The following is a 16,095-nucleotide window of genomic DNA, read 5'->3' on the forward strand; positions in this document are numbered from 1 at the left end:
CTCAATAAATGACGATAAAATATATATAAATAATTCATTATTAATTATCCATCATTTTCTATGTAGGAAGTATTTCTATTTTCTGAAAAATATTTGAATATTCCTTTACACTGAAGGGAATAAATATTTAAATGAACAATATTAAATATAAATACATAAAACTCGGGATTTTTCGTTTCCTGAATAATTATTTATTACTATAAACTTTGATAAAACTATCTATTCGATTTCTATTTCTTTTATTTCATTAATAAGCATGTGTATCTGTTTGTTATTACAATCTATAAAGACGGCTGCTCCGTGCGTCCACACAGTAAGACCACACACATTTGACTGTTCATGCATCGCCAAATAATTGTAGCATAATCTTGCTGAAACAAATTGCTAGGAATGTGTTGAAGACTAGAAAATGTATTAGCGAAATGATTAAATGAATTATGTTAGAAATCGTATAGTCATATACGATATATATATATATGAAATGTCGATCGAGAGGCAAATTAAATAAATCATTACTTATTAAAAAAGATAAGCAAGCTGAAATATGAAGATATCCACAGCGGCGTCCGGAACCTGTGAGTAAAATTAAAAGACAAGATGATAACCGTTCTAGTGCATTAGCACGCAAATGTATCGGCGCGTTTACACATATTAAATATAAATTAATTATTCGAATAACAAGATAATACTCCAACTTATTGCTCTTCTAAATTGTTATACGAAGAACTTCAATTTAGGAGAAAAAAAAGCTCATTTAGAAAAGTCTACTACGATCAAACAATATAAAAACATAATTTGTTATGAGATGACACCTTGTATACACAGAAATTAAAAATTATATACACAGAAAATTAAAAATATATTTTTCGTTCTTATTACACAGTAAATAATTAAATGATAACGTGCTATTCAGTGCGTTAAAAGTGTCGATACGGAGTATGTTCATTAAACTATTTATTACTAAAAATTAATATTAATTGTTTAATGATTGAATTATTTTTAAATATATATATATATATATATATATATATATATATATATATATATATATTTATATTTATAGTTAACAATTTTTATTATACCAGAAAATTTCGCAATCTGTATAAGTTTCACAGAATTTTATTAATAATTAAATTAATAATCTGTTTTAATTGTACTTTAAAATCAAGCGTGCGTTACCGTATTTGGCTGAACATGCTGCGAAAGTTCGAATAAAATAAGTAGCTGCTCATCAATAGCTTTTCGTTTCCTTTTAATAATAGTATTCTTTTTGCAGATAAAGCTCGGCCCCTCAACCCACCAGTTTAGAAGAAATACACTAAATCACTTACCAGAAACAATTTTATTAGCGTCAGCAATCACTCTTTGTCGCTTTTTTTCTTCGTCATCAAGCTCATCGCGTGACTTTTTGCTCATCGTGTCGGTAACGTGACATTTATGTTCAATGAAATCAGCCATCATATCTCCCAATTCTTTCTCATCACTTGCATATTTATCTTTGACAGGGGTCGAGGTTCCGTTGAATACAGTGCCATTTGCGATTGTGACATGCTGCTTAGCTGTTAAGTGCAAGAAACGTGTTGTGAACAAAGAGCCCAAAATATAACGTGTTAAAATATGTTAAATTATGACGTGATTCATCTGCTAAGTGATGTATTTAAAAAATGGAAGATAAGACAAAATCATGATTGAGTAATTACTTAGCGTGCATATATTGTTTGTTAATCACTATTATTTATATCACTTTAAAAACTTAAGATATTTTTTTTCTACTGCTTATTATTTTTATTAAGTAATAATTTAAAAAAAATTCATAGTAATATTTCAATTAAGAGAGATAAAAAATTTATGATCATATATTGTATTAAAATTAAATTATAAACATCGTTATTACTTTTTTTTCACACACTGTTGCTATCATTATTCACAATCTTCTACTTACATCGTTTATCCTGCAAACGACTGATGTTACTAAGCTCTTCTATGGATTCAGATTCCTAGGATTGATTAATATTTTATTATAATGTCTAATACTTCGCAATGGTATCACAGGATTTATCGATAATACCGCATACCTTCATTCTATCTGGTTCTTCATAATCAGGATCCATTTTTGGATCCATAGTTGCATCGCGTCGAAGAGATGTGTCCCTCGAAGGTCCTAACTCCTCTTTCAAGGAGTCAAAACCTGGTTGATCTAACTGAACTCTTGCAACTGCTTTTTCGACATCATCAGTAACAAGTTCTACATTAAATATACATTTGTTTACAATATCTTCTCGGCCAATTTTATTGAGCGCCTTTTCTAAGGTATTACCTATAAAAAGAATTACATTTATATTGTATTATATGTATGTATGCATTTATATATAATATGCTTAAAGTACAACTACGTAATAAGTATTCATAGCAATATAATAATACGAAAAATTTCCATCAAATAAATAATATATATACATATTCAAAAATGTTTTCTAACCAACACATTAAAAATAAATATTCATACTCAGAAATTTTTCTCTATAAGTAACGCACAAAACATAAATAAATATTTATATTAAAAAATCTTTTTCTAAGCAACGCACATCTAATAAAACATACCTGAAACTTTGGAAGTGTGAAGACATATCGAAGATGTTTTATGAAATATTAACAAAAGTTCGCTAGTATATAAATTTGTTGTTGGATTTTTGTACTCTTGATATAAAGTTATGTACATCTTAGTTTCTAATTTACAATAACATGCACTGTATAAAAATTATTTTTTTAAAATCACTACTATCTCTTTAGAATGTCACTGATATTAATATCAAAAACAGATAAAATTATTACTAAGTAATTAATATAAATTCTTAAACGAAAAATTAACAAGTAATGAGCAATAAACACGAATAAATTTGACCGTATCCTCTCCGTGTTCTTTAAACTACGCGACTGTTTGTCGTTCCACTGATTGCAGAGACGTTTTGCGTACTTTGTCAGAATAAGATGGAATCATTATAGCGGGAAAGAAAGAAGAAGGAGAAAGAGAAAGAGAGAGAGAGGGAGAGAGAGAGAGAGTTGTGAGTTATGTCAGGCATAATAATGTAGTATGAGATCATCAACAACGTTACGATTGAGATTCCACACGTCTGAGTCAATCGCAGTGAGCAAATCTTATTTTTTGACCTTGCGTGATGATCGCGCTTCAACGATTATGGTATAATTATGATGCATCTTACTAATATAGATTTAATTCATTTTACGCCTATTTATATAACTCTACGTTGTATATTAGAAATTACAATAATATTTAAATGTATTTGAACTTACCCGTTGCTTTATTTCCATTACTTTGCCAGACTTTGAACATTGCTGCCGCTTGTTGAGCTGGTTTATCAGGATATTCCTGTTTTATCAAAGACACATCGTTGGAAGCAATGTTAAGTTCTTCTGCTAATTTTTCCCAGTCCTTGCCTAGTAAATTCGCTATATCCCTTAAACGTATAGTTGCTCTATGTATAGCATCTGGTCGACCTAAAAATAAAGAGAATAAAAAATCTTTACTGAATACGTAACTGATAACAAAAGAAATAGTCCTAATTACAATTATAAAAATAAAATAATAAATCATTGTTACATACTGATTCCACCATCGCGTAGAAAACTGTAATTTTTGGATAATTCAAGTAAATCCAATTCTGAAACAGCAGGTTCAGGAGAAATCTTTTCAGGTAACAAAATATTCAATGTACATATCGGTGTTTGTGGCACCTCGCCTTTAGGAACCTTAGGCTCGCTCATAAACATTATTCGACCCATCATATCTGCTGCATCTGGATCTTTTATCCGCGCAGTAAACGGTACTCTATTTTCTTTAAATGCTCTGAATGGTAATTGAAGCTGTTCGCCGCTTTTTAATACTGGTATAAGATTACCCGTAAATTCCATGTATTGAGTTTTACCTTCTAACACCTTCAAACGTACAACAACAACAAAAAATTAAATTTTATTTCTTATCATAATGAAAAGTTTAACGCACTTACTTCAACATCTCTACTCTTCGCAACTTCTGTAAAATGCTCTTGATGTTCAAGAGTTTTATCCTCTTTATCATCAGTCATACAAAATACGCGTATCCTGGCCTCCAAAGGATCTATACGTTTCGCGAAGACTACAAATCTATAAATAATATCGAGTAATGTTTCAAAATTGAAAAATACATTCGTCGAAATAAATATAATTATTTTGTTAATAGTTGTTGTTTTGATTCAATATAAATATCAAACGTACTTAGCCATAAATGGTACATGGGTAGCGTGGGTATATAATTCTGTTGCCATTTTTGTCGCTTCCGAAATATTTCGACAGTCCATTAGCCAAAAACGAGCAGATACCGTGGTAGTGAAAGAGACACAATCCTTGACGAAAGTTAATGGTGTAGAACCTGTGACATCCTCCCAGACTGCCCGAGACTGACCCCCTGAACGACATACACGTCAAATCCAATAACATTATTAAAATATGTCCGTGCTAGAAATGCTCAATAACAGTAGTGAAACGTGTGTTTTTATCCGATGCGACCAAAATTAATTACAGTCTCGAATAAATGTGAAAAGAATAAAGTAATTTTTATAATATTGAAATTGTTTTTAATGATTATGAGTGCAAATATGTTGATTTCATTAGCAGATAAAAAGGACAGAAAGATGCTTGACGTAGTTATTTTCGTTTTATAATAAATATGAACAATGATCTTCAGAAATGTCACTTTTCTTGATATACAAAATATGATAAAAATACATTTATATATTGTAGGTATAAATATGCTTGTGTATGTGTATATATATATATATATATATATATATATATACACATACACACAAACACACATTTACAAATTGTGTAAAAAATACAAACTTATTAAAACCTGAAAATACATATAGAACAATATATGTACGTATGTGCTGTTTGTAGGAACTTATAAACATTTTGTATTTAATATCGGTCTCTATAAATGTGCTAACGTTACGTGCTATGGATTATTATGTACACAAGACGTATATAATAAAAAAAAGCTTCATTATTTGCATATATTTATACGCACCAAGTGGAAAAAGATAATATTCATAATAAATACCTATAAAAAGCAACACGAGTGTATTCCTAGTTCAAAGATGTATATTTAAAAGACATCGCACAAATATTAGCGAATTTATTGAAATAATTGGAAAATATAGTGTGATATATTCCATCAAATAATATTTTAATAACGAAAAATGTGATTAAATATGTGATATTTGTTAAACAGCTACGAAGCTTCAGATTAAAATATAAGCGAAAAAGTGTGGTTGTGCGTATGTAATAATTTAATGTAAAAGAAATGCAATTTTTTGCAACATTTCCTCATTGTTAGAATATATTCTAATGTCGAATGCACTTCAACGATTTCAAAGAGATACATATATTTTACAATAAGCACAATGTCAATTAGAGAAATTGAGTTCGAATAAAAGCTTGATATATTGAAGCAATTACCATTCAATTGAATGTGCTGAAACAAAAACTTTTAAGTTAACGCTTACGATGAGCTAAGTAATAAGACTTTGATCTACTTTAATTAATAATCCATACCTAAATGACTCAATCCTAACAATATGCAAGCATTAACAATGAATCACAACAAGATATGTATACAACAATGGTACTCAACGAAATGTTTCTATGGAACATGCAGCTACCATCTCCCTTTTAAATCTCTATCCGAAGGTCTTCGGGATACTGCCACTGGTAACGAGAAAACTTTAAACGATGCATACACTTTCAATAAAAAGATTATAAATTACAGTTGAAAATAATTCACTTGGCTGACACTTACTCGATAGACGAGATCTTCCTCGACCCTTCAGTATCGATATTCCTTTTTTTAAAAAGAGAAAAATCGTTTACGTATCTGATTTATGCAACTATTAAAAAAAAACTAATTTTTGCAAGCTATTATGAACTAATTGTAAAAGTAAATGATCGTATCGTCTATTATATCGTACGTTTCACATTTCACAAATTAACGAGCTTTTTATACATACTATGCGTTTCCCTTCATTAATTGTACGCAATATTTAAAAAGTTTATATCCTGAGTTATTTGTTTATCTAATTGAAATACTTTATATAAATAATAATATAATATTTGAAGAAACAATTATCTCGCCCGATACCAAAGGGTGAACCGCAGTCAGTGTTTATCAGCTACAGATAAATTATAAATTACTTGGTAAAGAAAAAGAAAAAAGAAAGAAATAAAATATATTGTGATCGCAAATATGAAAACGACATAAGTAGTTTTATATGTGTTACTAAAAATACATAATAGACTATCGTAGAATATAACACTCAAATATCGCAAATATTATTACATATGTGTATGATATAAAATAAAAAACCGACAGTATGCCGCGCAGTCCCGACGACCTGAGAACAGACGAGATTGCCTACCGACGTTATTATCATGCCTAACTAAACTACAAGTTGATTACTCGAATGCTTAAAAAATCTGACAAGATATATATTTATGACACCCAAATTGATTGCGACATAACGATTTTCAGCAATTTATCGGTAAGAGATTTTCCAGTAAGACGGTACGCTGCTCTACAATATTACGTGCAAGCATATATTACCAGTTATGCTGCACAGGAGCCTTAAAGTCGGTGCATCCCCCGAGTACTGGTTAATCATGCCTTTATTAGCTGCTTGTGGTACTGGTATAGTCAAAGTTATGGGCTTATGGAACTTTCGCCGTCGTGGTTCTACCGTAACTATGGGCGATACTGCGACTCGATTACCTAGTAGTTTTGCTACTAATTCAGCTGGTATAGGATGGGCCTAAACATAAATTCAAATGTCAATACGTCGTCACTTAAATAAGGAATATTCATTATTTTCTACGTCGATGTATCACTTTTTTAATTAATGCGATTTCTTGAAGTATAACGATTACTACATTGCAAATCAACCTCATAATGGCGAAAACAATTTTCCAAATAACATTTGAAATCTTACCTGTAAGCCAACCCTAATCTTTTTGGTCAAAGCTGCAGGTGGGAAGACAGCTTGAACCTGAGGAACAGCTGATGAAGATACAGTACCACCTTCCGGTCCAACTGCATGTACTTCTTGCCTTATGCGAGAGACAACCGCGAAATAATGGGGAAAATCTGCGGTAAGTATCCTTACGATGCGTGACGTTTGGAGATCTTCTAGCTGGCTTAATTCTAAGAAAAGGTAGAATATAAAGGAAAAGATATTAAAACAATCAATGAAGAACCAAGCTTAAAAGAGAAATATACCTTCTCCTTCAAAGCTCTCATTAAGAACATCCTGTACAGCTTCCTCGCTAGCCTCCAGGGTGTGTTCGCGCCAAGTTTCTCCATTATCGGAACGTAAGATAACTATTTCTCGTTCCTTTCCTCTTAATGATGCAAAATGTGGCACCTCTATGATAACGGGTCTGGATTTAAAAACATAAATGAATGATACATTAAAATTTGTATCGAACTAAAAATATAATAGATATGATGGAGATACAATGTTAATTTTGTTTTATAACGTACCCTAAAAATTTAGCACCAACTGGTCCAAGCTCCAAAATACGACTAGCTAAAGCCTCGCCTTCCATTAAAGGAGGCGGATTGGTCAATTTATCTCTCCTTAGGTACCTGCAAGTTACTCGCATCGGCATCGCCGCTTTACGAGGAGGCACGATAACCCGAACTCCACTGTGTCTACATCCCCGCATCGCACCACCCCGTGCGTCGACCAGGAAAGAAACCAGGAAGCTATTGTAGTAGATTGATTTTAGAAAACTCATATTGATAATTCTCTTTGAACGACTTGCCGTAGAATACTATACATCGATATAATATACAAATCTTTAATAAGAATAATAAATAAATAATTTTCTGGATAAACATATGAAACCACAATCGATGTTTCGTTCGTTCCTATTATCCTGAAGAAACATTAAATTTCAAGTTTAATTCCATCGAACATGGAAACCTTGATAATAAAACTTATTTAATTAAGATCGGTTAATTTCTTTTTCCAATACGATATTCGTTACCTTATAATTAATTATATCATAGCCAAATCGCATTGTACGCTAAGCGTGTAGTAATGTGAAAGATTTAATATGCATCGCCAGAGTGATATAATAATATTATGAAACGCAAAGCAAAAACGAGTCAATCTTAAGAGAATAGATTAAAAATGCGATATGTTTGATATTGTAAAGATTTGATATAATAAATATGTATATGTGTTTTTCGAATTTAATACGAATAACAAATCAGACAAAATTTAAACGAATCTCCGTATTTATCATATGTATTGATCTTTTTACGAATGTTTCTTTGAAAGAGTTTCATTTTGATCGATAAAGTGAATTAAATAAGACATATAATAATAACGACAAGGATAAGCTATACGAAAAGCTAAGCACTATAACTTTTATTTTTTTTTTTGCTTTTTTTTTTAACAAATGAAGCTGCAAGCTAAACCAAATGTCACACCAATGAACTATATAAAAACATTGATAAGGTAAATTGTTAAAAATATAAAAAAGTATCAATTGAAAATTCATTCCAACAATTTTTATATACGAATGACTAATGATACCAGAGAAGAAAGATCATTTGATTGAATTTGTATGATATACGTTAGCTGTAGGCAACGTTTTTACAGCGAATACATAAATCGATAAAATAGAATTCTAATAAAACTTTTTTAATAAGTATTTTACACGAACGATCAACATCGTTTCGTAATTCCTCTTTTGGTATGTGTTCGCTGCTAGACGAACTATGTTTATCTAAAATGTCACTAAAAATCTTCGACTACAGGGGTAATGTGCAGCAGGAATGAAAGTGTTGAACGCATGAAAATACAATTCAGGAGTATAACATCTAATAGCAGAAGCTAATAGATTCAAGTGAAGATCACTTACTTTCTCCATTGTGGGATTCTGCGAGTAGCGCAAATAAAATAACAGAGGATCGGAAACAAAATAAAAAACGCGTTAGTATTCATTCGTTCTATAAATATGACGATGAATAAAAAAAAAGAGAGAGATAGAGAAAGAGAGAAAGAGAGAGATGAGATCATGATTATTATATTCTGCCACAACTTTACAGATTTTCGAACGTTTTAATATATCAGCGGATAGTTAATGAATCACTTAAGTATTCCTTAAAATATTCTCAATTAATAATCGCTGATTACTTCGAAAACCCGTAATAATCACACGCAAACCATTTGTATATTGTACACATTGCGAAAGGGAGAAATAACAATAATAATTATGTATTATAGTAGAGACGCGTGAAGTAACACATCACTCACACTATGCGAAAAATAGACATACATTGGGACTGCAACGTAAGAGGAACGATTTCGAAATCTGCCTGATGATATGCTGTTAATTGAAATCATTCATAAAAATACATACATACATATATATATATATATATATATATATATATATATATATATATACACACATATATACATATATATGTATATTTGTGTATATATATATATTGTATTATATGTATATATATACACCAATTTATACGTATATAAATTTACATTTATATATTATTTATAATATATAACTTTTTATGTGATTAGTATATCCAAATTTACGACAAGAATATATAAACATTTTCTATCGAAAATGAAATTTTATTAATCCCTAAATAATGTATATAGAATATTTTTTTTCTATTTTATTATCATCATCATCATCATCACTACCATCATCATCATCATCATCATCATCATCATCATCATCATCATCATCATCATCATTATCATTATCATTATTACTATTATTATTATTATTAGCAGCATAAAAGACGACAGATCCCGTTTATGCGCATAACATAGCTGAACAAAAAATAATTTTACTAATATATATCTGCACGAGCAACAGCCGCTTTAAAGATTAATATTCCGTAATTTTTCTTTTCTTTAGAATTCACGACGGATGAACGATTCTTCTTTTTATAATAATCAAGAGATAACTTAGCGACAGTAATTTATGTAATTGGTCGCGGTAAAAATGATTTGCCATGTGCAAAAGGTTATGTGAAAAATACATTTTTTATTATTCATATCATTTCTGACGTTAAAACGAAAACATTCTCTATGACCTTAATTTAACTTAAACACATTGCGTACTATTTTCATTGATAATTTCAATCGATATACGTATATGCTTGATTTAACGTCGGGTATAAAAAAATGTTATATATTCTATCATAGAGAATGCCATTAAAATATTTACGATATATGCACGTGTAATCTCTGATAGAAAAAAATAAGAAAAAATTGTGTATTACATCAAGCACGTGAGTTGTATATAATAAAAACGGAATGGTATACCTGTCCCTCCACATTCCTTGTCCTTTTGACACAGTACCGAGAACAGCCAGCGATGTAATTAGGAACTCTATAGAGGCACTAATCTCGGAAGAAAACCGTGTATGATTATCGACAATTGTTTTATTTCATGCACATGCTTAATGTTCTGTTTGTAATCGTGCAGTTCACATTTTGTTCTTAGAACCTTTTATAATTGATGCAATAATGCCAAATGTCTTTCTTGAAACTCATAAAATTGTGCTTCATAATATACTCGAAACAATCACACTCAACATTTTGGAAATAGAATTATATGACGTAAGTTCTTCCTCAGATATAAACCTATATTAGAGATTCAATCGGTGCGTATTAGTTAAAACGATATATATACGATACTAAATGAAATTATTATCGTGTTATCGAAAAGAATCGTTCATCACAAAATTATGAACATTTCATGCTAAATTGCTACATCGTTTAACAATGCTACGGGCAAGACAAGCGGCAAAATAAAAACACGTATGAATGCAAAGGTGTAAACGGAACAACTGGCTTTTATTTAACTAACTAACGAATTGCGTTAAAGTATCGATGAATCGCGATGTTTTATACATAGAAGAAGTGATATGATATATGCAAGGATATAATGAATATTTTCTTTTTAACGTATTATACGCGTTGTTTTTTTTCCTTATATATTTCTTGAATCTCGAAATATTCATCAATTAATTTAATCAATCAAGTAATTTATTCTGATACGATTAGTTCAACTTCGTAATATGATCTCTCATGTGTCTAATAAATGTCTATAAACATCGATAATATCGCCAGTTATAGATTAAGAGAGAAATTAGAAGTAAACTAGAAGATAAATTACATAGCAACCAATAATTTGAGGATTAGTTAGAGCAGGATACTTTCATCAACACACACCGTATCACACTATAATACACAACATTATTGTTTCTTTATAATCAACACTATACCATTACGGCACGAGAGTACGCTAATATACGAAATGCAGTATTTTATGCATGTTTCTGGCATCAATATAAATATTTTTAATTTTTATCGCCCAAGAATTTGCCAACGGTACTTCATCGCCGTGTGTACAAAGTTTTTATAAATACACACGCGCTTTTCATATCTTTATTTCTATATATACTTTCATAACTTATTTGTTATAATCAATACTTAAATTTATTTTTTTTATATGATCGAATAATATGTAACTACTAATAATAATACAGCTTATCGAAATTTGTCATATTAATTTTAATAAATTAACTAATTCTCATTATAAAGTATATAACGAAATAATATAAATCGATACATACCCAACGTGAACTGGATGCCTATTGATATCTATATTGTCCGGCTTGAGAATTGCGGCATTTGAACGTTGACAATTTTCCTTGGTGATCATTTCTGTTATTGTAGGAGCTAGAAAGATGTAAACAAGAGGAAATAGAAATGCTGTTTGCGATAATAATTGTAATAATATTTCTCGTTGTTGAACGACTTTAAAAGAAAATTATCTTTTAGCATACCTCCAGCATGTCGATTATCTCTCTCATCATCCGTCACATTGACACGCATGGAATCGTCTCCCATAGATTTCATATCATCAACAGTCATGTAACGGTATTGATGTTGGTCGCTGAGCATTGGATCTTCACCTATAGAAACGAACAATAACATCTTTATTATGGATTACGCTATACTTGTCAAAATGTTCTGCGTTAGAATGAATAAAAAATGATAGATTATAAATATCGTATGAGTAATACGATGTCACGATAACATAATAAAGTCGTATGCACTAATATAAAATGTATGGACATGATTATGCCTGCAAAGGAAATAAATAATATCATTGCCAATAAAATCATTAGGAATAAGCCAGAAAAAGCGAGATCAGAATTGTAGCGTTCGAAGGACTTTCCAAGTGACTAATTTTTCTCTATCATATTTTTTTTAACAAAGAAAAGAACACGTCGAGTTCTCCTTCTTCTTCTTTTTCTTCCTTATCTCCGTTTGTTTAATCTTGTAACTGTTTACTCTAAGTATATTGATCAAATCTCTGTCGCTTAAGATAGAAAATAATGAAGTACATCATACTTCTGTAATTCGCCGAAATTATCTATCGTCGAATCGTTAAATAAAAGACAGTCAGTATGACTGGTAACTCATTTTTCACACGAATGATGTAAAATCTTCTCGCATTTGCAATTGCATATTATCAAATATTCTTGAAAGAATATAGGCCACAATTATTCAATAGATGGACAACCCACAAATTCACCGCCTACATCTAATATTATCGGCATAAAAGCAAATTATTCTTCGCACTTGTGTATGTTAAAGCATGTAAGATGTAGTAATATCTAAAAATAAAGACAAACAACATTATGCTGAGTTAATCGAGCATATGAAAAGACCTTGAACCGTCGATGCTACGCAATGATTGCTGTCAAATAATCTCATTTTTCTTCGTCTTTTTTTCCCTGTCCTTTTTTCGTACAATCGCTACGTAATTTTGAAACGATATATACTTAATGAATAGAACGATATTAGTTCGAGTTTTCTTTGGAAAAGCTTTCGGGTAACTGTTGCGGAACTAGCTCGAAATCTGAAGTCGTCCACACATTTAGATATGTTTAACTTTATGAACGATATGAACGTAACCGTAACATAGAAACGCTAATTTTACCATCGTTCAAGGACACGTGCTATTGAAACGGTCCTGTTCTAAGACGATTCTATCTACAAAACAGCCAATCTTATAGCCAGTGACCTATATCTTCTGGAGAGTTCGCGCGCTAATCATCTCTAGGAAGATCAGCTATGTAATCGTATCAAATCTCGTTGAATAAGGATGATCTAAAGTGTCATAGACGAAAATTGTCTAATAATAATCTACGAAAAGAGTATATTATTTATAGATTATGTTAGATTATATTATATTATATTATATTATATTATATTATATTATATTATTATATTAGATTATATTATTATAGCTTTTAATAATACGTTTAGCATCATCAAATTTTGTTATTGATTTGGAAAAAAAGTTAAAAGTCACGGTTGGATGAATTTCACATTCGTATTCTTAGTCATTGTCGTATGTAATATTTCTTATGTCATTTTGATACAACCGTCTGTTTCATCGTTATGTCGTATTCACGTAACATACTGCATATTTCTCTTCCTATAAACTTAATTAGATATAATAACTTCTTGTCACTTTTCTGAATGCATATACGCGATATTCATATACTTGTATTATTACCAATGTGACTATATTATATCTTCTTTACTTATTCTACTTATTCATTTTGTGGTAAACAAAAAATATATACAAGTAAATATACGTATACATTTCTATTCGTCATGGATGTCGATAAAAACCATTTCTATCGTCATTAATGTTCGTAAAACCACTAGAGGATTTAGTCGATATAGCAAAATAGCAACTATTTGATACTATAACGTAATTCGTTGTACGAGGTGGTCATGGCTTAATATAAAACGAATTGTTTGTGCCTGAAAGATTGGTGCTATAATTTGTCCTTGTCTTGCGCTTACGTTTATATTTGCAATGCAGAACGCATGTCTGCGCCATTGTTACAGTATACTTCCTTTGTATATATATATATATATATACACCCAGAAGAAATATTTAAATTTTATTAATGAGCGCAAGCCTTTAAAACAAAGTCACATTGGTTCCATATCCATTTATATTATGTAATATACAGAAAACGATTTTCGATATGCATTTAACCAACTATTCATAATCTAAGAAAAAAGAAACAAGTGTAAGAAACGCATACTTCCTTTCGATCGTTGAATGAACGTCAAATACGAATGGCGCGAAAGTTTTGAAATTTTGAAGAACATATACGTGTTAATTCATCGTGAATGATTAAGAAAAGCATAATGATAAACGTGCGTATGATGACCGTGCATAAAATAATGTGCATGGAACGAAATAACACCCAGGATAATTGTATATTTACATATTATGTCGCTGTTCCTGCTGCGTGCACACCCGCAACATGTCATCCCTTTTGATTCTTTTCTCTTTGCCTTTCCCTTTGCCATTTCGAACGAAAGAACGACGTTGACGTTTAAGAAAACGAAATTAAGAAAATAAAAAAGAAAACAGTAGCAAAACTAGAAATAACGAGGAGCGTCGCTTATATTGTCTTGTGCTTTGGTAATAAGTGAACTGGTGCACTGTTACGAGGTAACATACAGTGCACAATAAGTACTCTGTACAGTCAACGCCATATATGATGGTATAGAGACAATTTAGAGGCGGTACGAGTTACGTGTGCCTCATAATTATTACATCACTGATTATTCGCAATTGTGCGTAGTATCCCTTTGATCCGTAGATAGAATGATCATCGTCGATTTTTTTACGATCGTTTGAGCATCCTAGTTATTTTATTTTTTTTATCACCGAATATTTTGATAAAACAATCTTTGCAAGAAAGACAATATCGTTGAAACGAATTAAATTATTCGTATGATCACCTTGTCGTCTAGGATTTTAAAGGAATCTTGATCTCCTTAGAACGATATTTTCGAAGTGAATTTCTGTTTATTTCTTTATCTCTTGACAAATCAGATATGCCTCGTCCAACAGAATAAAATGTTGGAACTGTAAAATTGATGAAATCTTTTCACCGTAGAAAATACATTTGGAACGCTTTCTCTTTGACACACTTCCGATACAACGTTTGCATCCGCGGGGGTCAGGAACAGCGACTGTTTTGAGATTAATACAAGTTCGACGTAAGACTACCGCTAGAAACGTGACCTCATTCCATGAATCATCAATTTTATAATAGTCACTGCCTTCGAGTTTTCCCGCCAATTTATTTACACGCCTCGAGGTATCGCCGTTGCCCGTTCACCGCTCATCGTTGAAACAACAATCGTAATTTCTACTCTTTAACTCACATTTTCTCGAGATCTATTACTTACATCTATAGCGGCAAGATAAGGAAGATTTCGTGAAAAATGCGCACTGTTCCTAACAAAAATCATACATGCGTACGTACGTATGTATGATAGGTACATTAAAAGACGTCCATTTGTTTCGTGTTTATTGATTGAATAATTTAAGATCGATCAATTCGAAATAAATATCTAATGAGGTATGGATATAATTACAATTATTACAAGATATATTGGCGCCTGACAAGAGTCCCTATCCGAAAAATCCCGATCGAACGCAAGTCTTACTTCGCAAACGTCAGTGACGGATATAAACTGGAAATATAAATTACGAAAGATAATCGCTTGATGGGTTGAAATAAAAAAAAAAAAAAAAAAAGAAAGAAAAGAAAGAAAAAAATCAACCGGCGCCGTATTGATGTTACATAAATTCGAATGATATTTCCGTCTTGGATCGCGTTTGGCAATCGGCCAAAAGACGACGAGGGTTAAACTGACTACTGCACCGATGAGTAGCAAACTCTCAACGAAACGCATGTCGTGTCTGCTGCACATTGCATAACAGGTAGCCGAAGTAGAATTCATATCATAGACCATAGCGTATGAGTACGACGATGATGACAATGAAATGTCAAAACCGAGTAACGAGCAAGCTAATCTACGTCTATTCCTACCAACTGCTATAATGATCGCACTACTCGTTATTATGTTAATTGCATTA

The 16,095-nt window shown here is 31.0% G+C and overlaps 1 protein-coding gene across 25 annotated transcripts in view; it reads right to left on the minus strand.

Moving 5' to 3' along the window:
- The window catches only part of LOC124421930 (ankyrin-3-like), a 69,411-nt gene that overhangs the window by 25,800 nt on the left and 27,516 nt on the right, over nucleotides 1–16,095 (minus strand). For 21 of the 25 annotated variants that reach the window (XR_006941762.1, XR_006941761.1, XR_006941760.1 and 18 more), the window contains exons 19-33: nucleotides 11,951–12,079; nucleotides 11,738–11,843; nucleotides 8,983–9,000; nucleotides 7,592–7,816; nucleotides 7,328–7,488; nucleotides 7,041–7,252; nucleotides 6,659–6,863; nucleotides 5,858–5,899; nucleotides 4,273–4,471; nucleotides 4,026–4,161; nucleotides 3,624–3,954; nucleotides 3,313–3,516; nucleotides 2,076–2,317; nucleotides 1,943–1,997; nucleotides 1,332–1,559 (exon numbers count right to left, since the gene is read on the minus strand). Coding sequence is in view for 19 of the 25 variants with exons in the window: in XM_046957657.1 (XP_046813613.1) it covers nucleotides 1,332–1,559; nucleotides 1,943–1,997; nucleotides 2,076–2,317; nucleotides 3,313–3,516; nucleotides 3,624–3,954; nucleotides 4,026–4,161; nucleotides 4,273–4,471; nucleotides 5,858–5,899; nucleotides 6,659–6,863; nucleotides 7,041–7,252; nucleotides 7,328–7,488; nucleotides 7,592–7,816; nucleotides 8,983–9,000; nucleotides 11,738–11,843; nucleotides 11,951–12,079 (2,493 nt within the window). In the remaining 6 variants the exon portion in view is untranslated. Of the gene's footprint in view, nucleotides 1–1,331; nucleotides 1,560–1,942; nucleotides 1,998–2,075; nucleotides 2,318–3,312; nucleotides 3,517–3,623; nucleotides 3,955–4,025; nucleotides 4,162–4,272; nucleotides 4,472–4,863; nucleotides 5,629–5,701; nucleotides 5,782–5,857; nucleotides 5,900–6,658; nucleotides 6,864–7,040; nucleotides 7,253–7,327; nucleotides 7,489–7,591; nucleotides 7,817–8,982; nucleotides 9,001–9,862; nucleotides 9,924–10,421; nucleotides 10,500–11,737; nucleotides 11,844–11,950; nucleotides 12,080–16,095 lie in introns of those variants that run through there. The other 4 variants (XM_046957659.1, XM_046957658.1, XM_046957660.1 and 1 more) reach the window with 4 other exon arrangements.

This window comes from Vespa crabro, chromosome 2 (genome assembly GCF_910589235.1).
Source record: "Vespa crabro chromosome 2, iyVesCrab1.2, whole genome shotgun sequence".
NCBI lineage: Eukaryota > Metazoa > Arthropoda > Insecta > Hymenoptera > Vespidae > Vespa > Vespa crabro.